This window comes from Cervus canadensis, chromosome X (assembly GCF_019320065.1).
Source record: "Cervus canadensis isolate Bull #8, Minnesota chromosome X, ASM1932006v1, whole genome shotgun sequence".
NCBI lineage: Eukaryota > Metazoa > Chordata > Mammalia > Artiodactyla > Cervidae > Cervus > Cervus canadensis.
In genome coordinates this window covers 56,248,559-56,273,741 of record NC_057419.1, presented here as the reverse complement: position 1 = coordinate 56,273,741, position 25,183 = coordinate 56,248,559, and the positions used below count along the sequence as shown (strand labels likewise).

The 25,183-nt window shown below is 41.8% G+C and overlaps 1 protein-coding gene across 10 annotated transcripts in view; it reads left to right on the top strand.

The window, feature by feature from the left end:
* ARHGEF9 (Cdc42 guanine nucleotide exchange factor 9) overlaps positions 1–25,183 on the top strand; it is a 246,637-nt gene that overhangs the window by 44,348 nt on the left and 177,106 nt on the right. For 4 of the 10 annotated variants that reach the window (XM_043457945.1, XM_043457947.1, XM_043457946.1 and 1 more), the window contains exon 2: positions 17,405–17,584. The exons of 3 other annotated variants lie outside the window; for them this stretch is intronic. In XM_043457945.1, coding sequence (XP_043313880.1) covers positions 17,405–17,584 — 180 coding nt within the window. Of the gene's footprint in view, positions 1–11,267; positions 11,732–15,100; positions 15,217–15,278; positions 16,624–17,404; positions 17,585–25,183 lie in introns of those variants that run through there. 3 more of the 10 variants (XM_043457951.1, XM_043457950.1, XM_043457948.1) reach the window with 3 other exon arrangements.

Below are 25,183 nucleotides of genomic sequence, written 5' to 3'. Positions count from 1 at the left end.
GAAACAAATTTAACAGGAGGAAAATTAGTTCAGTCTTGCTGTCTATCAATGGCCTCTGCCCATATTCACACATTATAGGTCACATGTGATGCACACACTCAGACATATGTGGAGTATATTTAGGATACACATGGGACACACATGTGGGATATACTTTCTCATTGACACACTTGGAGCACACACACATTCAGTTTGCCGTGGGGCACACTCGCACATGCTTGGCACAGGCAGAGTACACACATACACACTTGAGGCATGCTTATGCAAATTTGGGCATACATGGATGCATATAAAACATAACTGCACATTCACATATGTGTAGAGTATACTGAGATGCATACTCAGATATACTCCTATCCCTGGGCACACACTCCTAATGACTTGAACAAACAACCCCTCCACCTTGAGATACATTTGAACCCATCTATGGGACACACACACAGGCCCCACACATCCTTATGGGACACATTCTGATGAACACATTGTATCCCTAAGACTAGTCAGCTGTCCCAGTCTTTCAAGGAGGCACAAGAGGGCACTGGCCCCATCTGGTGGGGCCTCTATCAGTTTGCTCTGCCCCTTTATCCCTGAAATCAGACTTCAAGGAGCAGTAAGCTCAGGAATAAAATGGATACTCAAGGTGGCATGTGTTATAGCAGGCTCCATCATTCAAACAAAACTTAAAACTGAGCCCTGAGACGTTAACAGGCAGATGGAGAAGATAAATTGACATTTATCAATGCAGAAAGTTTGAGCCTGCTCCTCTATTTCCTAATCTACTTACAGACCATTAGGGAATGGTATAATTGTGAAGTAATATCCTAGAAAACCTAAAGTAACTGATATTAAAGTTTGTTTTTCTTGGGAATGAAGTAACAACTTGGACCAGAGTAAGTTTATCTAAAGTGTGAGTGGGAGATTGTGAGAGGAAGTATATAGGATGCATAAATGGGGGCAGAGGTTCAGCCTCTCCTGGGTCAGTGGTGGATGGAGAGAACAGTCACATCCTTAATGACCACAGCCCTGCCCCTAGGCACAGCAGCTTGGACCATCTGGCCCCACTAATGAGGACCTGCTATTTTTAGAGTTTCTCAAGCTGGAAACCAGGTCGGGGTGTCCTGGAGAGGCCTTTCTGGCCCTTAGTACCAAAGGCTGGAGCTAGAAGGAGGGGCCCTAAACTGTGTCTGGGTAAAGGGTGGGGAGCAATGAGACAGGTGGCCAGTGTGCCAGGTCTGCCCTTTAGCAGCAGCCTCAGAGCCCCAGGGGATTACTGTTGAATGTGACAGCCTTATGCCTGTTTTTGAGCTTTGGACTTGAAATCGAGAAACACAAATTTCTTACTATGATTTTACATTTAGGGTAGAAGATTTTGAAGATAAAAAAAATTCTAATATTCTTTTATATTGTTCCTTACCTAAAGAAAGAATACAGTAAAATTTCAAACACACACACACATTTCAGTTGCTATTCTGCCACTTGGGGTGTGTCTCAGTCAGGTTCCCTTCCTCTCTGAGTCTTATTTGGTCTATATGTAAAATCACCAATATTGCCCCTCATACTCTGGCAAAGCTCAGATAGACTCAGTTGAGAAAATGCTTTGCAGATGTACTTGTTCTTCACCCATAAAGCTGTATCTCCCCTATTCCTAAGTTGATCTCAATACCTGCCAACTACTGAGTCTAACTTACAGAGTAGCAGTAGAAGGAAAGACCAAAGAGAGGCAACCTCATGGGGTCAGGTTGGGCAGTCATGCTGGGATCACCCTCACTCATACAGATGCTTTTCAGTACCAGGTCAGTCCTTTCCCAGAATACAGGTTTGCAACATTTATGTGGTCTTATAGCTTTGGCTTCTTAGGAACTCTAGGTAGGGAAAGTGGGGAGCATCAGAAACAATTTTCTTCCTAAACTAGAAAAAGCAAGCTCATATAGCCTGTACCTGCCACGTGCCAGAGGATGTATCCTTTATTTCCAGTACTGACCCTGAGAATGTGCCTTATTCTGAGTTTTGTGCTCAGGGCCATTTCCACCTGCCTTTTGAAGGGGGTGAGTCAGGAACTAGACTATTAGCACAAGTTTAGATTTCTCCTCATCCCATAAATTATGGGCAAATTCCTTCTGAGTCTCTTTTCTGGTCTGTAAAATGGGCTTTTCTGTTAAGTTTCAGGATTGTGGGGTGCAAGAATTCATGGTGACAAAATATGTGAAAGTGCCTTTTAAAATGTTGACTATGTTTTACTATTGTTAATTGTTATGAGTCTATCCAAGTTGTGATTACAGGTACTTTGGAGGTAATCTAAGAGTTTGTCTTCACTTTATTTCTCAATTTCTTCCCCCTACCCTGTTATAAAATAGTATTGTCTCCATTTTGCAGATGAGAATACTGAGTCTGAGGGTAATGGTGGATTCTGGTCCAGAAGCCATGCCTTCAGACTCTATTCAATGTTCTTTCTATGGCCCCAAGCTATCACCCCTTGAAGTCCAATACTAAAAGGAAGCTGCTGGTGGCAACTTAATGTTAAAAATTTAGGTTTGTCTCTGACACACAGCAAGGGACAGGGGCTCTCTGGGGCATAGCCTAATCCAGAAGTGCCCTGCTTGCCCATGAGAGGCACTGACCTGTCATCCTTTTCACAGCAGCTCGCGTCCTACTCGTCTCCTGCACATTAGAAGCAGTGAAGCGTTGTAGAAGATGCTAAGCTGTTGTGAGAGGGAATTGTGCTGCCCATTTAATTCACTTCAGGAGGATCCCTGAAGGCACTCGGTCTACCTTAGCTACTCCCACCTCCTCACAGCTTCCTGAGTACAGAAGCCCTGTGTGACTGACCTGCCTAAGGGGTTGGATAAAGGTATCTGAAGAAATAATATTTATGGGCCTTATTCTGTGGGGTATTTTGCCAACAGTTAAGATAGTAGAGATCCAGAAACCATAGCTGAGAAAGTTCCCTGAGACCATTTGGGCTGACTCTTACCAGCCTTGATGTGAACATTAAAATATAGCTAGGCTGACTTTTTCTCCCTTTGTGTAGTTTTCTTTGTACACCACAGACTCACAAGCTAGGCCAAATTTCCTAGAGCCTTTCTAGCTTGTGTATTTTTCCTTTCTCAGCCCAGGAGAAGGGTGGGTAGGCACACTGAGACAAGAGTGGTGAGAGGAAGGAAATGGAAGAATCTATGGAGCTCAGGCCTTAGGTGCTATGCTCTGGGGAAGAAGGCCTTTTGTGTCTTGTCATCTGTCCTGCCACTAATACCTTATTTTCCTATAACTCAGATTGGCTATGAGAGCCTAACTCAAACTGTTGCTGTTTTCACTTGTGCCATTGAAATCTATGGAATGACTATAATGCTGACCTTTCTAGGGGATTGGACAAGCAATATCAGGGATTAGGAAACTGGAATAAAAAAGGAGAGAGACACCTTCTGTTCTTAAAGTTTGAGCACCCAGAGAGGTGGATAGGGAAGGGTCAGTTGCCAGAACTCTGCCAAGAAGCAGCCACATAGTTTCTTCAGCTCTCTTGACTATAGAAGACTCATTGAAAAATTACTTTATTTTTGAAAAGGAAATACAGTCACATGGTCCAAAAGGTACACAGTGAAAAGTCTCACTCTTGCCCTGCCCTCCAGCCACTTGGCTTCCTCTGCAGAGGCCATCAGTGAATCCTTCCAGAGAAATGTTATATGGATATATAAAACGAATATGAATATATTTTTCTCTGTTTATGGTAACATACACCCTGTTCTATATCTTGCTATGCTTTGGAGGTTCTGTGTTACTGTAGGAGCATGAGGATATGCTGTGGAGAGCAGAGGTTAAGAGCACTGGTTCTAGAGTAAGACTACCTGGGTTTTGGTTCTGACCCTGTGTGACCTTCAGCAATCACTTCATCTTTCTGAGCCATGTTTTTCTCATTTTTAAAATGGGGATCAAGTAAGTTAGTATATGTAAAAACTTGGATTTGTCTCTGACACATACTAAAGTGAAAGTGAAAGTGAAGTCGCTCAGTCGTTGCCGACTCTTTGTGACCCCATGGACTGTAGCCCCCCAACCCCCACCCCCGGCTCCTCGGTCCATGGGATTTTCCAGGCACGAATTCTGGATTGGGTTGCTATTTCCTTCTCCAGGGGATCTTTCCAACCCAGGGATCGAACCCGGGTCTCCCGCATTGTAGGCAGATGCTTTACTGTCTGAGCTACCAGGGAAGCCCTGACACATACTAAGTACTCAGTAAATGTTAGCCATTTTTTTTATGATTAGAAAAATTCTGGACTGTGAGTCAGAAGATTTGGGTTCTCTTTTTGTTCATGCTTCTGGGATACCTGAGGGACTTCCTTTCTCCAAGCCTGCTTCTTCATTTTAAAAATGAGGTCTCATCCCTGCTCTTCTTACTCCCCAGAATTGCTGGCAGGATCTAGTGAGCTCATGAATGTGTAATGAATATGAAAAGAATTTAGAAACTATAATGTGTTAAGCTCATGGTAGGTGAGCCGCTTTCTCTTTTCTTGAAACTACTTTAGGTGGCTTGAACCCAATGGCTTAAACTGGGTGGAAAAAGCAGTACTCATTCTTCTGACAGCGGAGCCTAAAGGCCGTCTTTGTACTAAAGTTCTATTCTGGGTAAAGGTAGCCCATGGCAAAAATCTGAAATAGTCAAGTTTTGTCTTCTGACCTTTCTTATCCCACTCCATCTCACTTCTGACTTCCTTGTTTCCATGTCTTCTTCAACTCCCCTCTGTCTCTTGACAGCAGCATCTGTCAAAGACAACCTAACTTTCCATTTGAGATAAACTGGTCCAGCTAGCTCAGGGAGTTATATTTGCTTAAGTTCAATTTGCTTAAGTTCAATACTCAGTAACCCAGTCAAGCCTGGAGCCCATTCTTCCCTTCCCACTGTTTTTTCACTAGCATTTTCATTTCAGTATAAATTTGAATTTCAGATCCCTTAGCAAAAACATTTAGTGGTGAATGAGATACCGGAAGTAATTCTACTTAGCCTTCATTTCCAGGGAGGGTCAGATTTGTTTGGGGCCCTGAGAGGAGGGTGAAACAGGTGATGGTTGTAGTATTCAAGGGGTGACATCTGTAGGGCAGAGGGAGGAAGGAGCATCAGAAAATGTCTAAAACTGATCTCAAAAATAAAACTTAGGAAGAAAATGTTGCAAGTTCTTTATATGTTAAATTGTTAATCTCATCATTTCATTTCTACTTTTTTTGTGTAGATTTTTTATAAAACACATACTACATTAGTAGTAGGTAGATACTGGGATGGATTTTTTTTTTTTAACCAATTGATTATTTTTTAAACAAAATCTTGAATTTTTATTTTGTATTGGGGTATAGCTGATTAACAATGTTTTGATAATTTCAGGGGAGAAATTTTTAACCAAAACAATTGACAACTGTCCTCTTAAACTATTGTAGGCTTGGTTTCTAATCTTGGTTCTGCTGCTGACTAACTTGACATGTTAGCCGACTTCTTTTTACTAGAACCTCAGTTTTCTTATCTGTAAAATGTTAGACTGAACTAGATGTGCTAGCTCTTGGGAGTCTCCAATCCTGGCCTTCTCTGAGTATAATAAGTCACTCTTTCAGGCTTTTGAGCCTGAGACAGAGTCAAGAAGAGTAGGTTCAAGCCCTAGCATCTTGCTGTATGTTTTGTCCCTCAGTCAGCTTTCCTGGGTCCCTTCCCTTCTCTACTCCTACCTCCTCTACCTAGCCCAGACAGGCAGAGGATCTCTTACATAAGCCTAACTGACCTACTTGAAGATCTTTTGTTACAAGCACAATCACTTTTCCTGCAAACACAGATGGGATGTTTGCATCCATTCTGCAATCTATCCTTCCTGGGCCCTAAGGGTGGGTCTGATTGTGCTTCTTTTGTGTCTTCATTGTTAGCCTAGGTTTAGATGTTACATCCGTCTGTCTGTAGTCTTAAAAGACACAGTCTGAAGGGGAGACAGCTCAGCCAGTTTGAGTCCCTGGGAGCCTGATCTAGTGAATGCTCACTGACCATTCCTGCTCATCAATCATTTATCATGTCTGCTGGGAACCCAGGACAGTGCTAGACTTTGTCAGGAGAAAAATGACCCATCCCTGAATGGGAAACTACTGACAAGGGCCAGAAACACTGCTAAATGCCTTGGCCAATGTCTTTTCTCTTGCAGGGAGTAAAAGAGAAGAGGGAAATCAATAAGCCACTGGAAACCATCTTTCACTTTCTGATGGGCTGTTTAAATGCAGATTTCCCTTTTGGGCTATAAGTACTCCCCAGGAGACAGTTACATTCTCTTTGTAAATGCCTGCCAAGGCTAGAGACTTTGCAAGCCAGTGTCCTGGGTGGGCATGCTCAGTAGACTTCAAGGTAGTTTAAGATGGTTGAAATATATTTATTTTTTCTGTCTCTTCTCCACGTATAGAAGCAGGTCACAGTATACCTTACTAAATGCTGTTCCTGTTATCACTACCTTAGACCAGATGGCCACATTTAAGAATACATTAGAACTATTAGTTCCAACCTATCTCCTCCTCTGCTCCTCCCCTCCACCTACAGTCCTCCTTCCCCTACAAGATTTTAACACGACATCTGTCAAATGGATAAAAAATGACTTTCCCTTCTTCTCGCTGTCTTGCCCACCCACCCTCTGGCTGTGGTGTTGATGAGTATAGAATTATACATGTGGGAGACACGGAGGACAAATTCTTCATGTAGTTCTAGCCCCCTCCTCCTAACCCTTCTGTAAACCTAGAGGAGCCCCACCCCCATCCCTTGGAGGAATTCCAAGGCTGACCTTCAAGTCACAGTCCAGAAAAAGTTAAAGCTCCCAAGTCTTGTCTCAGTGGAACTATGTAAAGGAATTCAAGAACCCAGGTGTAGGGTGATGGGTCTAGGTCACTTCAAGCATTTGGGGCTTTTTGAATCTCCTGCCTATCCCCTAGGCTTGCCCTGGCCATCTTTCAAGGTATGTAGGAAACAAGCAACCCACATGGGTAGCTGGAACTTAGTAGCCACAGCAAGTCCAAGAAGGATGAGATAATCAGGGCAGGAATATTTTGGAGATAGATCCCAGTCTGACTCAAGAGATAGGGTAGGGGTCAGAGTGACCTCCAGCTTGGGATGACATGCTTCTGACTCAACTCGTGGAAAGAGCATTGCTGAGTCATTTTTTTTTTTTTTTTACACTGATAATTTTTCTCTTAGAGTATTGGGAGCTGACTTGGGTAGATTGAACATAGCTCTAGGAAATTACTTCTAGATTGTAGTGTAGAGAGATGCTGCAAAAATTTTCCATTAGGGGCTTCAATGTTGAAGGTCTAGGAGGGAGTGGGAGTAGGGGTGCAGGTGCAGATAGTCTCTGAGGCAGCCTGGGAAAATCCACATAGACAAACTACTATAATTCCTTAGCCTGCCTGAAAACTGACACAAGAAGGAGAAGCCAAGAGCCAGAATTTCAGAGATTCTGGTTTCTTCGGAAACCATTGCAGTTAGAAGAAATTCTTGTACTTCAAACTCAGGCTCTAGAAAGTTTAAAAGACACTTGGTCTCAGTGTGATATATGATTTAGAATTGCCCGGGCCGCTTGTTAAAAATGCGGGGGTGATTCTGAGCAAAGAGTCTGGGAATGACAATTGAGAAACTGGTATAAAGAATCAGAGGCACTTGGATGATGCCAAAAAAAATTCCCAAACAACTTGACAGTAACTTTTATTTCCAAGATGCTTTGAAGGTGCAAGCTGATGCTTATCAGGTTGGGAGCTACTCTGGTGAGGGAGACCTCTGCAGCCAATGGTATCATGATTGGTGGTCTTCTCTCTGATCTTTGCAATCCTTGGCCCTGTTGGCTGCATTTTCTCTAAAGGACCTATTCCTTCAACAGGACCAAACTCGTGACATCATAAGCTTTGGGGCAGCAGCTGGGTCTCGCTTCAGAAACTCTTGGGCCTATTAGGTTGAGCTAATGGCCGAAGTGTCATACTAGAAGAGTCCATTGCTAAGGTGTAAACCAAACAAGGAACTTCCCTTACCTCATATATTTGGTCACTGTTATAGCTGAGATCACTTCGTAGCTTCTTTTAGAAGAAGTCTAGAAAGAGGTGCTATCCTTTGTTATTAGTCTGTAATAATTGAGAAAATGTCCTGGATGGTTTCATATCTTAAGATGCTTATCTGGATTTACCAAGCTTTTAGGAGCTTACAGGTGTGAATTGGCTTTTGACATATTGGCCTCTGGATCAGGTGGTCTGTCTTGTTCTTGGTGAGCTGACCTGCATCTAGCCTCTCCTTTCAAATCAAGCCAGCTGGGCTGGGGTTCGTGTCTGCCAGGTGTGGCTAAAGCCAACCTTCATTTTGTTAAAGTGAAAAATTATGTTAACAGTGGGATATTGAAGGAAGCCAATGCCTAATGACTCACAAATCACATGCCCAAACTAGGAAAAATATAATCATATCATGAAAAGTGGCAATATTTGTATACTTCCTTTTAATACATTTAGAGCCACCATCACTTGAATGCATTAATTATTCTGCTCAGAAATAAAATTATCTGGTTATGGGTGATTGCAGCATCCATATTAAAGCTGAAACTAGATAGGTGTGAAGTATTAAATCATATAGAAAACAAATAGCAATCCTTATGTTTTAAAAAAATCAGGTTTTTTTCTTACCTGACATTTCTTCTTCCCCTGATGACCATTGAGCATCTGCAAAGATCTTCAGCAAAAGCCAGCCCACCCCAGAAGACACCTGGCCATAAATCCTATCAGCAATGGATTGGCCTATAGGTCATCTGGTACATATTATGCAAACAATTTCTTTGACCCCATAGAATATTCTGCAACTTGACAGAGATGCTAACTCTTTTGTTGTGATCTTCCTCAGAGCTTACCTTGTTTTAGGGCTCTGGGCACAGAACTTTAGAGGCTAAAAACAATGTTGTTCATTATAGATTAAGCAGATATTTTAGATTTACTGTTCACAAGTATACAATCTGTTTGGAGAATAACACCCTGGTTAACAACTTGAATAACTCTATGTTATTTAATATCTTCTTCTTATCCTAGGTAGAAAATAGTGAAAGAGACAAGGGAGAGAAGATATAGGGTGGAGTCGTCAGGGACAAGATTAAGGAGCAGGTGGGCCAAGATCATATGGCAAGGAAGAGGAAGCATATCCCATGTCCCTACACTTAACCATGGACAAGGGAATGGCTGAATCAGGCACAGAGGTAGGAGTCATCTGCCTGAAAGAGACTCTGTGTTACCAGAGTGGAAGGTCCCTGTTGGTTCAAGACAAGGATTGGATCCATAGATGGGGCTAGATTAAGGAGAGCTTTGAGAGATTAACAGTAGGGAGTTTTTGAGGCTTCTTGAGCATGGATAGTGGCACCAACAAAGAAGTTTTAAGAAGTGCATTATTAAGGAGGAGAGAGACCTGTGAGCTGTAGGAAAGCCAGTTAGGAGGCAACTTGAGGTGATAAGGCCCAGGCCTAAGATAAGGCATTGAAAAAGAAGATAAAGGGTCATATCTATATGTAAAAGAAAAAATCAGCAGGCCCAGAAAATTTATCAGAAATGAGAAAAATAAGGATGCAGGGGAATGGGCCCTTAATGTTTTTACTGGATGCAGTAGCAGGCACCCAGGGAAATGTGAAACAGGTAGTTGGAAATATGGGACTGGAGGTAGTAAGAGCTGATGTCATGAGAAAGATGATTTGTCTGAGGAGCTATGTGGCCAGAACAAAGAGCAAAGGTCCTTACTGACTTTTATTTATTTTTGGCTCTGCTGAGTCTTTGTTGCTGCTCATGGGCCTTTAGTTGTGGCAAGCTAGGGCTACTCTCTAGTTGCAGTGTGCAGACTTCTCATTGCAGTGGATTTGTTGCAGAGCACGAGCTCTGGGCACATGGGCTTCAGTAGCTGTGGCATGTGGGCTCAATAGTTGTGGTTCATGGGCTCTAGAGCACAGGCTCAGTACTGTGTGTTGTGGAGCACAGGCTTAGTTGTCCCAGGGCATGTGGGATCTTCCCAGATCAGGGATCAAACCCATGCTGCTGCACTGGCATTGAAATTCTTTACCACTGAGCCACCAGGGAAGCTTTCCCTGACATGGACAATTTTTAAAATTTATTTTTGGCTGCACTGGGTCTTCATTGTGGTGTGTGAGCTTTCTCTAGGTGTGGGGCAAGGGCTTCTCTATTTGTGGTGTGTGGGTTTCTCTTGTTCCCCCACCAATGATTGAACCCAAGTTCCCTGCATTGGAAGGCAGATTCTTAACCACTGGACCACCAAGAAAGTTCGCCCGCCACCACCCCCCCAACCACTGCCCCATGGCCCACCACTGACTTTTGAATAGAGCAGTCAAGGGCTAAAGTGGAAAACCCATTCCTCAGTTTTCCCAGTCAATCTGACTGGCCTGTGCTTTAATGTGTCACTAACAATGCCTGAGTGAGTTATATTCAGGAAGGGACTAGCCAGTGCCAAGTTCTCATTTTCTTGAGTAGAGAGCAATAAAAGAATCCTATCAAGTGAAAACTTCCCTTGTAACTCAGTCAGTAAATAATCTGCCTGCAGTGCAGGAGACCCGAGTTCGATCCCTGGGTTGGGAGGATCCCCTGGAGAAGGAAATGGCAACCCACTCCAGTATCCTTGCCTAGAAAATCTCATGGACAGAGTAGCCTGGTGGGCTGCAGTCCTTGGGGGTCGCAAAGAGTTGGCACGACTGAGTGGCTAACGCTTACTTACTTACTATCAAGTGCAAAGATCAGTGAGAAGAAATAATCTATAATAATGAAATTCCTGACCTTTGCAAAGCTCAAGTGTTACGCTTAATAGAAAGCCAGAACTGGAAAGGGCTATTTGATTCAAGTCTGTAACATGACAGATAAAGAAACTGAGACAGGTAAAGGGATCCATCCAAGATGATTCAGTGACTTACTGGTAGAGCTTCTTCTAATAGCCAGTCTTTTGATACCTCCCCACTATTGTTGAAACAATCTGGGTTACACCTTTGTAACCCAGAAATGGGTAAGAGTCTTATCCTTGAACACTTTGGGCAAGATAACAGTTTGTTTACAAGGCCGTATGAAAAAGATCTCTGGTTTATTCAGGAGAGAATAAAATACCAGCCTACTTTAGATGTGCGTAAAGGAAACAAGGGCTTCCCTAGTGGTTCAGATAATAAAGAATTTTCCAGCAATGCAGGAGACCCAGGTTCAATCCCTGGGTCAGGAAGATCCCCTGGAGAAGGGAATGGCTACCCACTTCAGTATTCTTGACTAGAGAATCCCATGGATAGAGGAGCCCGGAGGGTTACAGCCCATAGGGTCATGAAGAGTTGGACATGACTGAGCAACTAACACCAACCAGCCAAATGGAACAAAAGAAGGGATTTTTCTTTTGTCCATGCCTAGCTGTTGAGGGAGGGGATCTTTTGAGAGAATGGGGGTAAGTATCAACTGAAAAAAACCTTAAAGAAAGGCAAAATCCTTCAGGCTGCTTCTTATCCCCTTGTGAAGCTTCTCAGAATGAAAGCCAGGCTCAGCTACTTTTCATGGCAATTGGACATACACTGTTCTGAACAACAGTTTTTTAATCCTTCCCTCTGCTGCTCCTTGCCATTATAACTCTAGTATTTCTGGCAGCCACCCAGGCTAATTAAATAACTATTTTGGGGGTGGTACTGTTCAGCTAGAGGTCAAGAATGTGAAGAGGAAGACAAGAGGTGCAGCTCAAGAAAACTAGGTGAGGGTTTTACTTCTGTGTTTGCAAGGCCTGGCATTGGGAATCCTCCCTACATGACCCAAAATACTCATTCTCAGACATACCAACCACTGAGCAGTACCTTGTAACCAAGCAAGGAGTGGGGTGCCATGGGGATCCTTAGGAGAATGAGGCATCAAGAAAGGCAGGGGTAAAGCCTAGACTAGAAAGACCATCTAGGGCTGTGGTTCACCAAATGTGGTCCCTGAACCAGTAGGCATCCCCTGGGAACTTGTTTGAAATACAAGTTCTCAAGCCTTACTTCAGACGTACTGAATAAGAGACTCATGAGACCTGGCAATCTGTATTTTAACAAGCCTTCCAGGGGATTGAGAACTATTGATTTAGATCATTCACAGGGTGGACTGGTCTCCCTGGAGAGAGAAACCAGCTGGGAGCCCTCTCACTTTGCCTTCTTGATAGGTAGTGTTGGGGATTCACAAAAGCAAAGCTATACAATAAGGTCATCTAGACATTCATGAATCTGCTCAACCATCTACTAATTGGGTGACTGTGGGCCACTTGGTAACCTCACAGGTTATATTCAGTAAAAATGAGTATATTAAAGCTTACAGTGGAGAGCTATAGAGACTAAGATCACAAAAGAAATCCCCTTATCCAATGCCTGGCACATGTTATCATCAAGTGCTTCTCTTCCTCTCTGTTTTTCTTTCTTCCTCCCTCTTCCTTGCCTTATTTCCTTCCTCCTAAAAGGGCCCACTGGCCACTCCAAGTTAGCTATAGGTACATGCCTCATTGTTGATCAGAAACAAGCCTGAGGGATCAAACTCCCTATGCCTACAGTGTATAATGATCATATTTTCAGGTTAAAAAGTCAGGACACATGGGTCTGATAACAGATTATTTGTAGGACAATGGAATAGAATATTTGAAATTAGAATTGCTGGGAAATCTAGATTAAAAAGGAATTGGATATTATTCCTTTAAGAATTATGACTCTTCTCCCTCTTCATCTTTTTATTCATGTCCAAAAGTTTATTTGGTTTGGGAATGCAGAACACCATGTGTCCCACTCAATGGTAAATCTGAGCAAGAACCAACTTATATTTGGTCCTGTACTTGAAATGCCCTGAGGATTGGGAAGCATTTTATTAGAAGTCACATCAACAGTGTCCCAAGGCTAAGTGCTATTTGGGCACCTTGCTGGAGTAACCCAGTACTATCTCCTGGCTTTTGGGGATGATGGGATTGCAAGATGAAGAAGTTGTGACCATTGGGAAATTAGGGATTTTGGTGGGGGGCATAAACCAGTTATAAACAAGAAATGAAGAATTTAAGCCTTGATACAGCCACTCCCAAAAGACTTTTCTTGATTTTTTTTCCTCTTATAGATAGCTCTGTTTTATTTGATAATTTGATCAGTTCCTGCTGCTCAAAACACTTGTCCTTGGTTTTTGTGAGATTGCACCCCTGGGTATCCTAACTATGTGCTGAAAATTCCATTTTCATTTGTTTCTCTGGTTCCTCTTCTCTTCTTCACCTCCTATTATTGCTGTTTTCCTAGGTTTCTGGTCTTCTTTCTTAGCACTTTCTTCCAGGGCAAACTTCCTTGGTTTCCATAATTTCTTCTGGATCATTGGCTCTCAAACCTTTATAACTATCTCCCTTGCTCTCTCTTGAACTTCAAATCTACTTGCATGTCCTACTGGCCACCAGCATTCAGCACATTAGAGAAAACATCATGTTTTATGCCACTCCCAAACCAACATTTCCTCATTACTTATCCTTAAGCTTTAATGATCATACTTAGTTTTGAACTCCCTCTACAAAATCAACTTTGATCTCCTTTTCCTCAAATGAGATTTAAAGCCTTAAAACAAGACTCCAGTCCACCTTTCTAGCTGTCTTTCCATCCCAATCTTCCCAGCCCTTTCCAAACTTCACTACGTGTTTACCATCAAATTTCCCATACTCTTTGCCTTTGAGACTTTAGTCTGCCTCACATGCCTTTTCTGTTTCCTTCTCTATCTGTTACAATCCTACCTATTCCTTAAGGCCTACTTCAGTGCACCACAAAACTGTCTTAGAGCCCACACATGATTCTTCCTTCCTCTGAAGTCTTGCACTAGGCCAGAGTATACCAGGCACAGAACTAGACATTATACATCTAGCACTCAGTTCACTTTCTCTACAATTCTGCCTGTGAGGCAGGTATTATTATCCCCATTTTGCATATGAAGAAACTAAACTGAAGGTTGTATAGCTTGAAAGTTTTGTCTATGGCTTTTGTGATAGTGTACTCTTGGTATCCTTAATTACATGCTGGCAGTTCCATTTTGGATTATTTATGTGGCCTCTCTTATATCCCTCATCTCCCTTTGTCACATCTACTTTCTAAAGTAGCAGAGCCCAGAACTGAAGCTAGGTTTGCTTTCCTTTAACCACTCTGGCATACTTCTTGAAGGGCATTCACTGTTGGTATAGTGTTGGGTGAAAAATGGATAAGCAGAGAAAAGTCGTATTTATGAAAAATTGTAGCAAGTTAAAAGTCAATTCTATATACAAAGGGGAGATTTGAAACCAATTTCCAGCCCACATTTAGCTTCCTTTTAAAACATCTCAGGGAATAAGGGAAAAACATCCCCTTATTCCTGCTTGCATTTGTGACTAGAGAACACAGGAGCCCTATATAGCTACATCCCCTTCTAGATTGCCCTCTTCTCATTGTCTGCACACACATTTGTCAATTCTTGGTTCACTGTCTTGCAGCTCATGAATCATGTGGAAGAGTAGAATTATCTTCACTTACCAGATGAAGAAAGTGAGACTCAGAGGCAGTGTAGTTTGTAAGAGGAAAAAGATGCTATAAAAATCAGACTGTGCCTGCATTTGAATTATGGCTTCAATGCTTATTGACTATATGGATTTGAGCAAATTATTTAATTTCTCTGAGCTTCAGTTTCCTCATCTGTAGGATAAGAATAATAATAGGGCTGCTGTGAGGATTAAATGAGTTGATGTGTATAAAGTGCTTGTAATAGTGTCTGACATATAGTTAGTGCTCTGTATTAGCTAATATTATCATCTTTGCCATTCCTTCGTTAGCAAGGCCTTAAATCCAGGTATCCTTTCTCTACCTTCTCTATCTATGGTGTTATGATGGGAAAACGGGAAGGAGGTTGGTGATCTGGTGACCTTAGGCAAGTCACTACTGCTATATTATACCTAATCTATAAAATGAGGTATTAAGGGTGATGATCTTTGAAGTGCTATCCAGTTTTGTCACTGACTCCAAGTAGGCCCTGACAACAGGCTTTCCAGTTGGTTTATGGCCACAGAGTCCTATCTAGGGATTGGTTTTGTCCAGGGTATATAGCTGGACTTTATGACCTGAGGGCCCAGGCAGGCCAACTAGACTAAATGGGGACAAGAATGAGCCAACTGCTGCTGGGGAAAGCCAAGAATGGACTCCCTAAAAAGAAGACTGCACTGTGAAAAACATACAGGTAGCAGAATCAAGTAGACCTGGGCCTAGGGGAATTCAAACAGCATCACATTTAGAGTCTTGAGCTGAGTGTTGGTAATTGATGCCAAGATACTCTTTTGACCCTTGATAAACAGTCAGTGATAAAACTTTAAACCCTTGTGGTGCTCTGAGTTGGGCTGTAGGTACTTGTTAAGCTCTAGTAACACTCTGTTGGTACCCATTTTTGGCAGGAGAGGGGAGACTTCTCTGCAAATACTTATTGAGGCCAGTGACCAGCAATTCTTTTCCTCCACTGTGGCCAGAACAAGAAGAAATTGACTTTTAGTGTAATTGTAAAAAAGCAAGTTTAAATGAAACTCCATTTAGAAGGGGTACCAGTGACTGAAAGTGGCTGTCCAAATCTCCTTCTTTGGGGTTCTTAAAGAATAGGAACCATCTGGTTTATGGTGTGAATGGAGTTCTGTGAGTTAATTATGGCTAATTAGTAAACATTGGTAGTATGCATGATAGATATTAGTGCATATGCAGTCAAAAGACTGAGCTTTATAATTTATTACATGTGTGATTGGCCAAAGGACCAGTTCACCACCCTGAGACTCAGTTTCCTCATCTTTAAAATATGAGTAATAGTGAGACCTAGTTCATTCATAAGGATCAAGTGATGCAGTAGATGTGAAACACTTTGTAAACAGTAATTCATGAGGTACTCGAAAGGTGGTATTAAAAAAGGTCCTATTTGAAATCTCTTTTGCATCCAAGCTGAGGAGCTCCCTCTATGCCTTCTATCAGAAGAACAATGGCTATAACCCAATGAAGGATTCCTTAGGCATAAGCTAACCAACAGAATGTCTTAACTAAGTCAAAAGATCAGTGTGTATATTTTTTCCTATGTGTGTCATGTGTTATGCATTAATATCATGACCATAGGGTTATTCTCTGGCTGATATGTTGGAAGGCAGACCTGTATGAGAGGATGCATGATCCATATTCTGTCTCTGTTGTCTGAATTATTTTGACTTTGGTCTTGTGGAGCCAATAATTACCTTGGTGTCCTTCATCAGAGTAGACTGATGGAAAAGATGACTTCTAGAGGACATGTTCAGCAATTCAGTTCTGGGAAGGGGATGTTTAAGTCCTTTGCCTGATGAGCCATATGTTCTCTATTCTGGAAATTGTTCCCCCAAATGCCAAGAAGATTGATGACCTATACAGGCTGGAACCAGTTGTGAGAGAAAGGAGAACAAATAATACAGTGGCCAAGATGGTAGCCAGAGAGAAACAGCCTATTCCCCCATACCCATCCTCATCACTGTGCCTAGACAAGTGTCATGAACATGTGTGTGTGTGTTTATGTGGAAGTGGCATAGATGTCTGCCTGCTACTATGTGGAGCCAAGTCCTGCTGGCCATAAAGTCTAATGACCAAGGTACATAGCCCCTGCCTTGCTGAGTGATCTGAGCTTACCCTTTAATCTCCTTGTGGCTCAGTTTTGACATCTAGCAAATGCAGAAGTCAACCTAGATTCCCTATGTATCTCACAGGGTCATTGTATAAATCACTGAGTGAATCTGTGACAAGGTCGAGTTTCCTGGGAGCAAGGCATCACAGAATGCCAGATTCTTTCATACCCATGAACACATGAATTCTCTGGATAGCGTCATGTATGGTTGAGAACAGGAGGCTGCAGGACTGGGGTCCATTATATGTGAGGAATGACATGGTCTGTAACTCATGAGGGTGAGGTACAGTAGAGTTAAATAATGTATCACCAACTCTCAATTGGACAGTTGAAAGGAAGAAGAGGAAATGGGGAGAACAGAGAATTTAGAGCAAATATGCTCGAGCCTCATTTTAGCCATTGGTTTCAGACTCTCCACTCGTTCCAGATCCAGAGCTGCCTTGAAGCATCAAGGACAGATGGACTGGAACTTTTTCTTCTCTAGGGGAGGAGCTCATGAGTAGGGATAAAAGTTTGAGTCCTGCGTAGTCCATATACACATTCTGGGTCATTCTACCCACTGGCTAATGGAGAGTTGATAGTATTGTCTTGTGGTCCAGTAGAGCTTGCTCTCCCAGTGTTATCTCCATCACCCCCACCCTTCACCACTAATATGTGAGTTTTTCCATAAGTAGTAGAGCTTCGGGGAGCGGGAGAAATAAGGTAGCTAGATGTGTGGACTGAACACATTCTTATTTTGTCTCCTAAGCTGATCACTGGAGATTCCATCGTTAGTGCTGAGGCAGTATGGGATCACGTCACCATGGCCAACCGGGAGTTGGCATTTAAGGCTGGCGACGTCATCAAAGTCTTGGATGCTTCCAACAAGGATTGGTGGTGGGGCCAGATCGACGATGAGGAGGGATGGTTTCCTGCCAGCTTTGTGAGGGTGAGTGTCAGCTTTCACTCTCCTCTCCTTTCTCCTTGGCTACTTGCCCCTGGCTTCCCCCTCACCAGCCCCTTTTCTCCTTCTCATTCCCCTTCTTGTGGCTCCTTACATTTTTCCTCCATGTTTTGGTCTCCTACCCAGGACTTGGGCTTTCTTTAATCTTTGCCCTTCTAATTTTGAGATTTTTTTCTTGTTTTTATAACAATCCCCACCTCCTGCCTCCCACCTTCTACCCATTGTGACTTTGCACAAATCACTTCCCTTTTGGCCTTGATGGTTTTGAAGACCTTTTCAACTCTATACTGCTGTGAAATTTTACCTTTCTTACCTCTCTTTTCTGCTTTCTTTCTTTTACTTGCCTCTTCTTTTTTTATCCTTTCCTTTTATAGCTCTCTTCCCACCCTCTTTCTCCCCTCCCCACTCCTCTCTGCTTCCTTTGCCTCTTTTCTCTCATTTAGGGAAGTGTGAACACCCCTGCGTGTTGTCTCATGATTGTCTACAGCTGTTAATGTAAGAATCTGGGCTCCCTACCCTTTCAAGGGCTAGAGTTACTGACTGAAAATCTTGCTTTTTGCAAGGTGGTTGGGAACTAAGATGTGCCAAGGGTGGGAAGCAGGCAGCTTGATAAGGCTGCTAAGGCCTTGGCCCTTTTGACATTATACCACGAAGAACCTGGCCCTTAAAAGAAGGGGTCCTTAAGAAGGGGATGCTTAGCAGTTTCTGCTTCCTCTGTGTTACCCATTAACAGGATGCTAATGGGGGAAGAACACTGGCCTGGTGTTCCAGCTGTTGGCCTTCCTTGGTGTTATGAGCTACAATTAGCTGTTTGGCAGTCATGAGCTCTGATTTTCTCCATATGCAAAATGGTGTTGACAATTATTTCATGCTAGGGGATATCACAGTGAACAAAATAATATATATTAAAACAGATTTGTGGCAATACAAGTACCAAAGCCACATCAGGGTGTCTTATAGCCATCCTTACTATCACCTTTTGTTAGTTTCTTTTGTAAGATGAGGGTGAAGTCCTGACCTCAAACAAAAGATCAGAGTGGCTTGGGTCCTTGGAGAATGAAGGGCCTCTGGATAAGAAGGATAGAAGTGTGACATGAGGGAAGGAGAAGGGCATTTGGGATCAGATAATCCAAGATGAAGATGCAGTCTCATTTTTACTACCTCCTGCCTCTATGGTTTTTGGCAAGACCTGAGCCTTATTTCCTCATCTGAAAAATAGGATTAGCAGAAATTTTATGATGATTAAATGAGATTACTGTGTGAGTAAAGTGTCTGGCACATAGTGGGTACTTAGCACATGGTAACTTGCTTTATCATCACCACCACCACCACCACCACCTTATTATTAATAGCTTCAAGAAGGTCTGTGTATCAAGGCTGACCATAGTGGTTGAAAGAAGGCTCCTTCCTAGGAGAGTTGCACATGTAGGAAGCACTGTTATCTGGTTATAATAATTTAGGTGAGGGTACTGCTCAGAAGCAAAGAGGTAGACAAAATGGCCTCTCACCCCCTCTATACTGAGAATTTCTTAATGAAATATCCAGTCCTTTTCCCTCTAACATATATGGTGTCTTCCATCAGAGTCTCCACAGACCATGTGTCCCAACTCAGCTTCATTGGTTGATGAATTGGTCCCAGGGGTAGTTAGAAAGTGCACAACAATAACCATGGGCCTTTGTAACTAGCTCGAGACCTTGTATACGGACAGCTTGTGTGCCTTGGGCTGACAGCCCCCTCTTTAAAAAAAAAGATTAAATTGCACTCAGTGAAAATCACCCAAATCTGCATGTATTTCATCTTCAGTGAAATTTCATTTTTATAATAAGCTGTAATTCAAAGGGTGGCATAAAATACTGGGAAAAGCAGAAAAACTAGGAGACAAATAACAGAGCCAAGCTTTAGAATATCAATGAACTGACATTGATGCTCATACATCCAAGACCAAGAGGAGTGTTTCTCCAATCACATAGCTTTGGTAGCCACATGGGTGGGCTGAAGCTGACCTTTGAGGAGACCCCTGACTGGGCCAGACATGCATGGTATAGAGTTTAGCCTAGTGGTCCTCAATCTTGGCTTCACAGTGAAATAATTCACTTAGGTATCTTTAAAAGACACAAACACTAAAATCCCAGCTCTAGGCTGGTTAAATCAGAATCTTTGATATTGAGAATGACTTGACTTAGGCCAGTATAGTCCAATAGAAATATAATGCGAGCCACAAATGCAAGCCACAACTATAAAATTTTCTATTAGCCACACTAAAACAAGTTAAGAAGATATCGGTGAAAGTTATTTAATGTATTTTAGTTAACCCAATATATCTAAAATATTATGGCATAATATTATATTATCACTATAAATTTTTTAATATTTTACTAAGTTTTTGAAATCTGATGTGTATTCTATACACATCTCAATTCACACTGGTCACATTTCAAGTGCCTATTAGCCATATGTGGCTAATTGCTACTGTATCAAATAGCACAAATCTAGACTGAGAACAATGACAGCAGACCAGGAGCATTAATGACAGAGTCTAAATCATAAGTTAGAACTCAAATATTCTATTATACCAGTGTTTTTTCTGTGAGAAACTACGCTGTTGCCTCAGATTGTATTTGTAATGAGTTTTTGATCATTGCAAACCTTTTTAAGTGATAAGTAAATGGACTTCTGATCTCTAAAGGGGAATACAATGGAACTTTAGCAGCTAGCAGTTGTGGTGTCACCGTAAAAGGAAATTGGGTTAAATGTTGCATGAATGATGTGAAAATTGATGCCAAGTTAGACCTTTCAGTTCTCATAAATGAGCATTTATGTATAGGTTTACATTCTGTTAAGATTGTGTTACTCAAGGAATTGAATGGCAGAGGTTATGTAGGCTCTTTTCTTGTCGTTGTTTACTCACTCACTAAGTCGTGTCCGTCTCTTTTGCGACCCCACGGACTGTAGCCTGGCAGTCTCCACTGTCCATAGTATTCCCCAGGCAAGAATACTAGAGTGGGTTGCCATTTCCCTCTCCAGGGGATCTTCCCAACCCAGAGATCTAGCCCACATCTCCTGAATTGGCAGGTGGATTCCTTACTACTGAGCCACCAGGGAAGCACAGGCTCTTTTCTAGTAGGTATTTAAAAGTAGAATTACTAACAACATTCTTCTACATTGATTTTGGTTGAGGTTAGAATTGTACTGTGGAGGCAGTGCTAGCTATGTTAGAAAATGAGAGACCTGAGTTCTAATCTTGGCTTTTCCAAACGTTTGACATATCATCATTGGTTTTTAGTTTCTCCTTCATCTCTGAATCATTGTCTAGAATCTGTTCAAGCTCTGACATGTCTAGGTAGGACATATAGATGAGTAACACTCAACAATTGAATCTTCATTAGTACTGATATAGGTAGATGTTGATTTCCTGAGATGACGTACCTCTATGTTGTAGTATTGTTGTCTTGTTTATCCAGTCTCATCCTGAGCTGAGATTCAGTAACTCCTTAAGAATACTGTCCTTAGCATATTTGGCATATAACATGACATAAAGTATAATGGCAAAGAAAAGACTTTCCTCCTAACACTATACCAACTGGACACCTTTGTGGATCATTGGACCAAATTGGTCACTGACATAGTGGAGTATTTCCATTTACTACCTGGAAGTCTCATTGCTATGTGAACATCACCCCTAGGATGTTTAGTGCTGTTATATCTAAGGTAGACTTACCTGCTGTTAATTAGGTTTAAAACCAATATGGAATAAAAAAAAATAAATAAAACCAATGTGGAATCTGAGAAACCCAGATTCTTGCCTCAGTTCCGAGTATGCACCTTGAACAGTTTTCTGTATATTTTTGAAGCCCAATTTTTCTCCTTGAAAAATGGGAATAATTAAGTCTTGTGAAAATCCTTTGTAACCTGAGGTATGCTGGATATTTGTAAATAGGAAGTGTGATACCATTTTGGGTACTGTACAAGAAACTTCTGAGTTTATATGCCTTCTATCCAATCAAATATCTGCCTCTCCTATTATTCAGAATTTTAGTCTGCATGTACATACATGTATGTGTGTGTGTGTTCTCAATCTCTCTCATATCTCTGGGGATATGACTTCACAAGAGCAATGCAGGAGTTGATTTACTTTCTCAGCAGTCCGTCATGCATGTTCAGTCACTCAGTTGTGTCCAACTCTTTGCAACGCCATGGACTATATCCCGCCAGGATCCTCTGTCCATGGGTTTTCCCAGCAAGGATATCAGAGTGGGTTGCCATTTCCTCCTCCACAGTAATTGATCAGGTTAAGTGAATTAAAGCTTGCTGAACATCAATCCTCACACCTAAGTGCTGACATCTTCAGCTGCTTTTCTGAGCTGGTGTCCCTTCTGGGAGCTGACAGCCGACTGCCAGGATATGATGTGTCTCTTAAGTAGAAAATCCCATTCCTGTGGTGGCCCTCCTATCCCATTTGGGGCCATAATTCCAAATCATTCCTATTTCTTTTACCTCCGTGTAAAAATTGGCCTTTGTTCTGACTTTGGGCCATGGTCTGGGGTCAGCTTACTGCCCACTGGAGGGCAGGCTCTGTACAGAATACATAACAACTTGCTATTATTGGTAGCTGAGGCCTGAGTGACAAGGCATGGGTTTGTTCAGAGTGTAAAGAGCCTACTCAGAAGCCATCAGCATATATTTTCCTTGTTTCTTAAAATTCTAGATCTCCCTGGTTTCTGGCTTTCTGGTAGAAGATGAAAGGATGAGCTAATCAGATCATTACCATCTTTCCTTAGGGTTGTGCAGATCAGATGTCACAGAAACTAAACCTCTCCTATTTATAGGAAAGCCCACTGCCCCAGAGTATTACTTGGCTTTGGATTATATAGTGTCTCTTTTTTCATTGCACTTGGGAAAACTTTTCACCTATATAAAACCCTAGACTCACAGATTTAAAGCTCTAAAGACCCATTTTAGCCAGGAGTAGCTGACTTAGATGTTTACAGGGCCAGGCAGGTAACTTACATGAGTAAGACAGCCTGGTACTAGGGTAAGTGGGAGCCTGTGTCAAGTTGGGAAATCTATGCCCTATCTAAAGGGAGCAAAAGTGACTTGGATGGTTCTCGTTGGTGGAATACAGTATAGCAAGTATGAAAGTCCAATGAGCTCAGATCCTCCAGATTTTTCAAGAAAAGCCAAGAATTGGATTTCATGTAAAAATCTTCATGTTTTAAAAATATTGACCAGTAATTCACATTTTAAAAGAAACACTGTGAAGAATAAACTGAATATATCGGTAGGCTAAATTGAAACGTCAGTTCCCAGCTTGTGACCACTGGTCATCCTAATTTCCTCATTTTATAAATCCTGAGGAAACATAGACTCAGAGAATGGAAGTGACTTTCTTACTCATGTAGGGAATTAGTGACAAAACGAGGACTTGAACTCAGGCCTGCTGACTCTTACTTAAGACAGGTGATATTAAGTCTTTGTCTAGTAAGTACAACATATAGAATTCCTCAGGTATGGTTTCTGTCTGTTGTTTTCCTGTGGATGGGCCATAATTTCCTGTTTCTTTGTATGCCTTGTAATTTTTTTTTTTGTTGAAAACTGGGCAGTTTGAATATTATAGTTTGATAACTCTGGAAATCAGATTCTCTTCTTTCCTCAGAGTTTGTTGCTGTTGTTTGTTGAGGGATACAATTTATTTAGTGACTTTTCCAAACATTTTTTTTTCTGCAGAGACTGCATTCCTTGCCATGTGTAATCATGGAAATCTCCATTCCATTATGTCATTAGTCAGCCAGTGAACTGACAGTGATTGCCTTTAAATACCTGAAGCCAAAATAAACAAATTACTGGCCAGGTCTTTGCAACTTGGCTAAGATTTGGGGCATTCCTTCAACACTAATCCAGGCTGCCCACAACTCTGCCTTACTTTTCTTCTCCTACATTCCTGATTGCATGGAACCTAAAGATCCTCCAGAAGTACAAGCCTACCATCTACTCAGGCTTTTACTGAGCATACATCTGGTTCAGGGCATGTGTGTTGCACTCTGAGTTCCTCGACGTGCGTAGTGGCCCATCTGAGTCTTTATTCTCCAAAGATTTTTTTTCCTCAGTCTCTTTCTTCCTATGGTAATTGGATCCATTTGCTGCTTGCCCCTTCTGCCATCCTTTTTCCCAGATGGACATGGGCAGTGTAAGTCTTTAAGTCTTTCAACAAAGGCAGTCATGACCTCTAAAGCCAATTTAGCCTTGGGTAGGGGTATAAGACAAAGGTCAGTCTCTATGCCTGACCCTCAGGATCAAAAAGGTCAAAACACACAGCCACAGTATTTTAACAACAAGGTCATTAGCCCCTTGGCACCAGCAAGCTGCAGGAGGAATATGGGCCACCTTTCTCTCAGCTGCTGGGGAATCAGAAATGGTAGACAAATTAGCAAAATGCTTCAAAATTCTTGTATCAAATTTTAGCCAACCTTTTCTGCATCAAGAGGGATAAATTGGAAGATTGGGATTGACATATACACACTATTATATATAAAACAGGTAACTAATAAGGGCCTACTGTATAGCACAGGGAATTATACTCAATACTCTGTAATGGCCTGTATGGGAAAAGAATCTAAAAAGAAGTGTGAATACATGTATATGTATAACTGATTAATATTGATGTACACCTGAAACTAACACAACATTGTAAATCAATTATACCTCAGTAAAAATTTTTAAAAAGAGTTCCCTGCTTGCTGTAAGTTTTGGATTAGATTCCAGAATTCTGAAAAAGTTGGTTCTGTTGGTCTTAGTCAGCTAAAGGGTGATTCAGTAGAGGGACTTATTATTTGTGCATCCCAATCTACCACTTTTAATGATGTTCCCCCTTCCTGAATCTTAATCCTGTGTGTTCAGGGCTACAGAACAGTCAACAAAGGGTATACATGGGCTGCTAACACAACTGGTAACACTTGAGGACCTACTTCCCATTTTAGGCTAATGGCAACAGTGTTTTGATTTCTTGAGATGAGTTCAGACAGGCCCTTGCTTACCCATTCAAGTTTCAGGTGGACAAAGACCTCTAGTATTTTTTTTTTAATTTATTTTTATTAGTTGGAGGCTAATTACTTTACAATATTGTAGTGGTTTTTGCCATACATTGACATGAATCAGCCATGGATTTACATGTGTTCCCCATCCCAATCCCCCCTCCCGCCTCCCTCCCCATCCGATCCCTCTGGGTCTTCCAGTGCCCAGCCCTGAGCACTTGTCTCATGCATGCAGCCTGGGCTGGTGATCTGTTTCACCCTTGATAGTATACTTGTTTCAATGCTATTCTCTCATAACATCCCACCCTCGCCTTCTCCGACAGAGTCCCAAAGTCTGTTCTGTACATCTGTGTCTCTTTTTCTGTTTTGCATATAGGGTTACCGTTACCATCTTTTAAAATTCCATATATATGTGTTAGTATACTGTATTGGTCTTTATCTTTCTGGCTTACTTCACTCTGTTTAATGGGCTCCAGTTTCATCCATCTCATTAGAACTGATTCAAATGTATTCTTTTTAATGGCTGACCTTCCTTATCCATTCGTCTTCTGATGG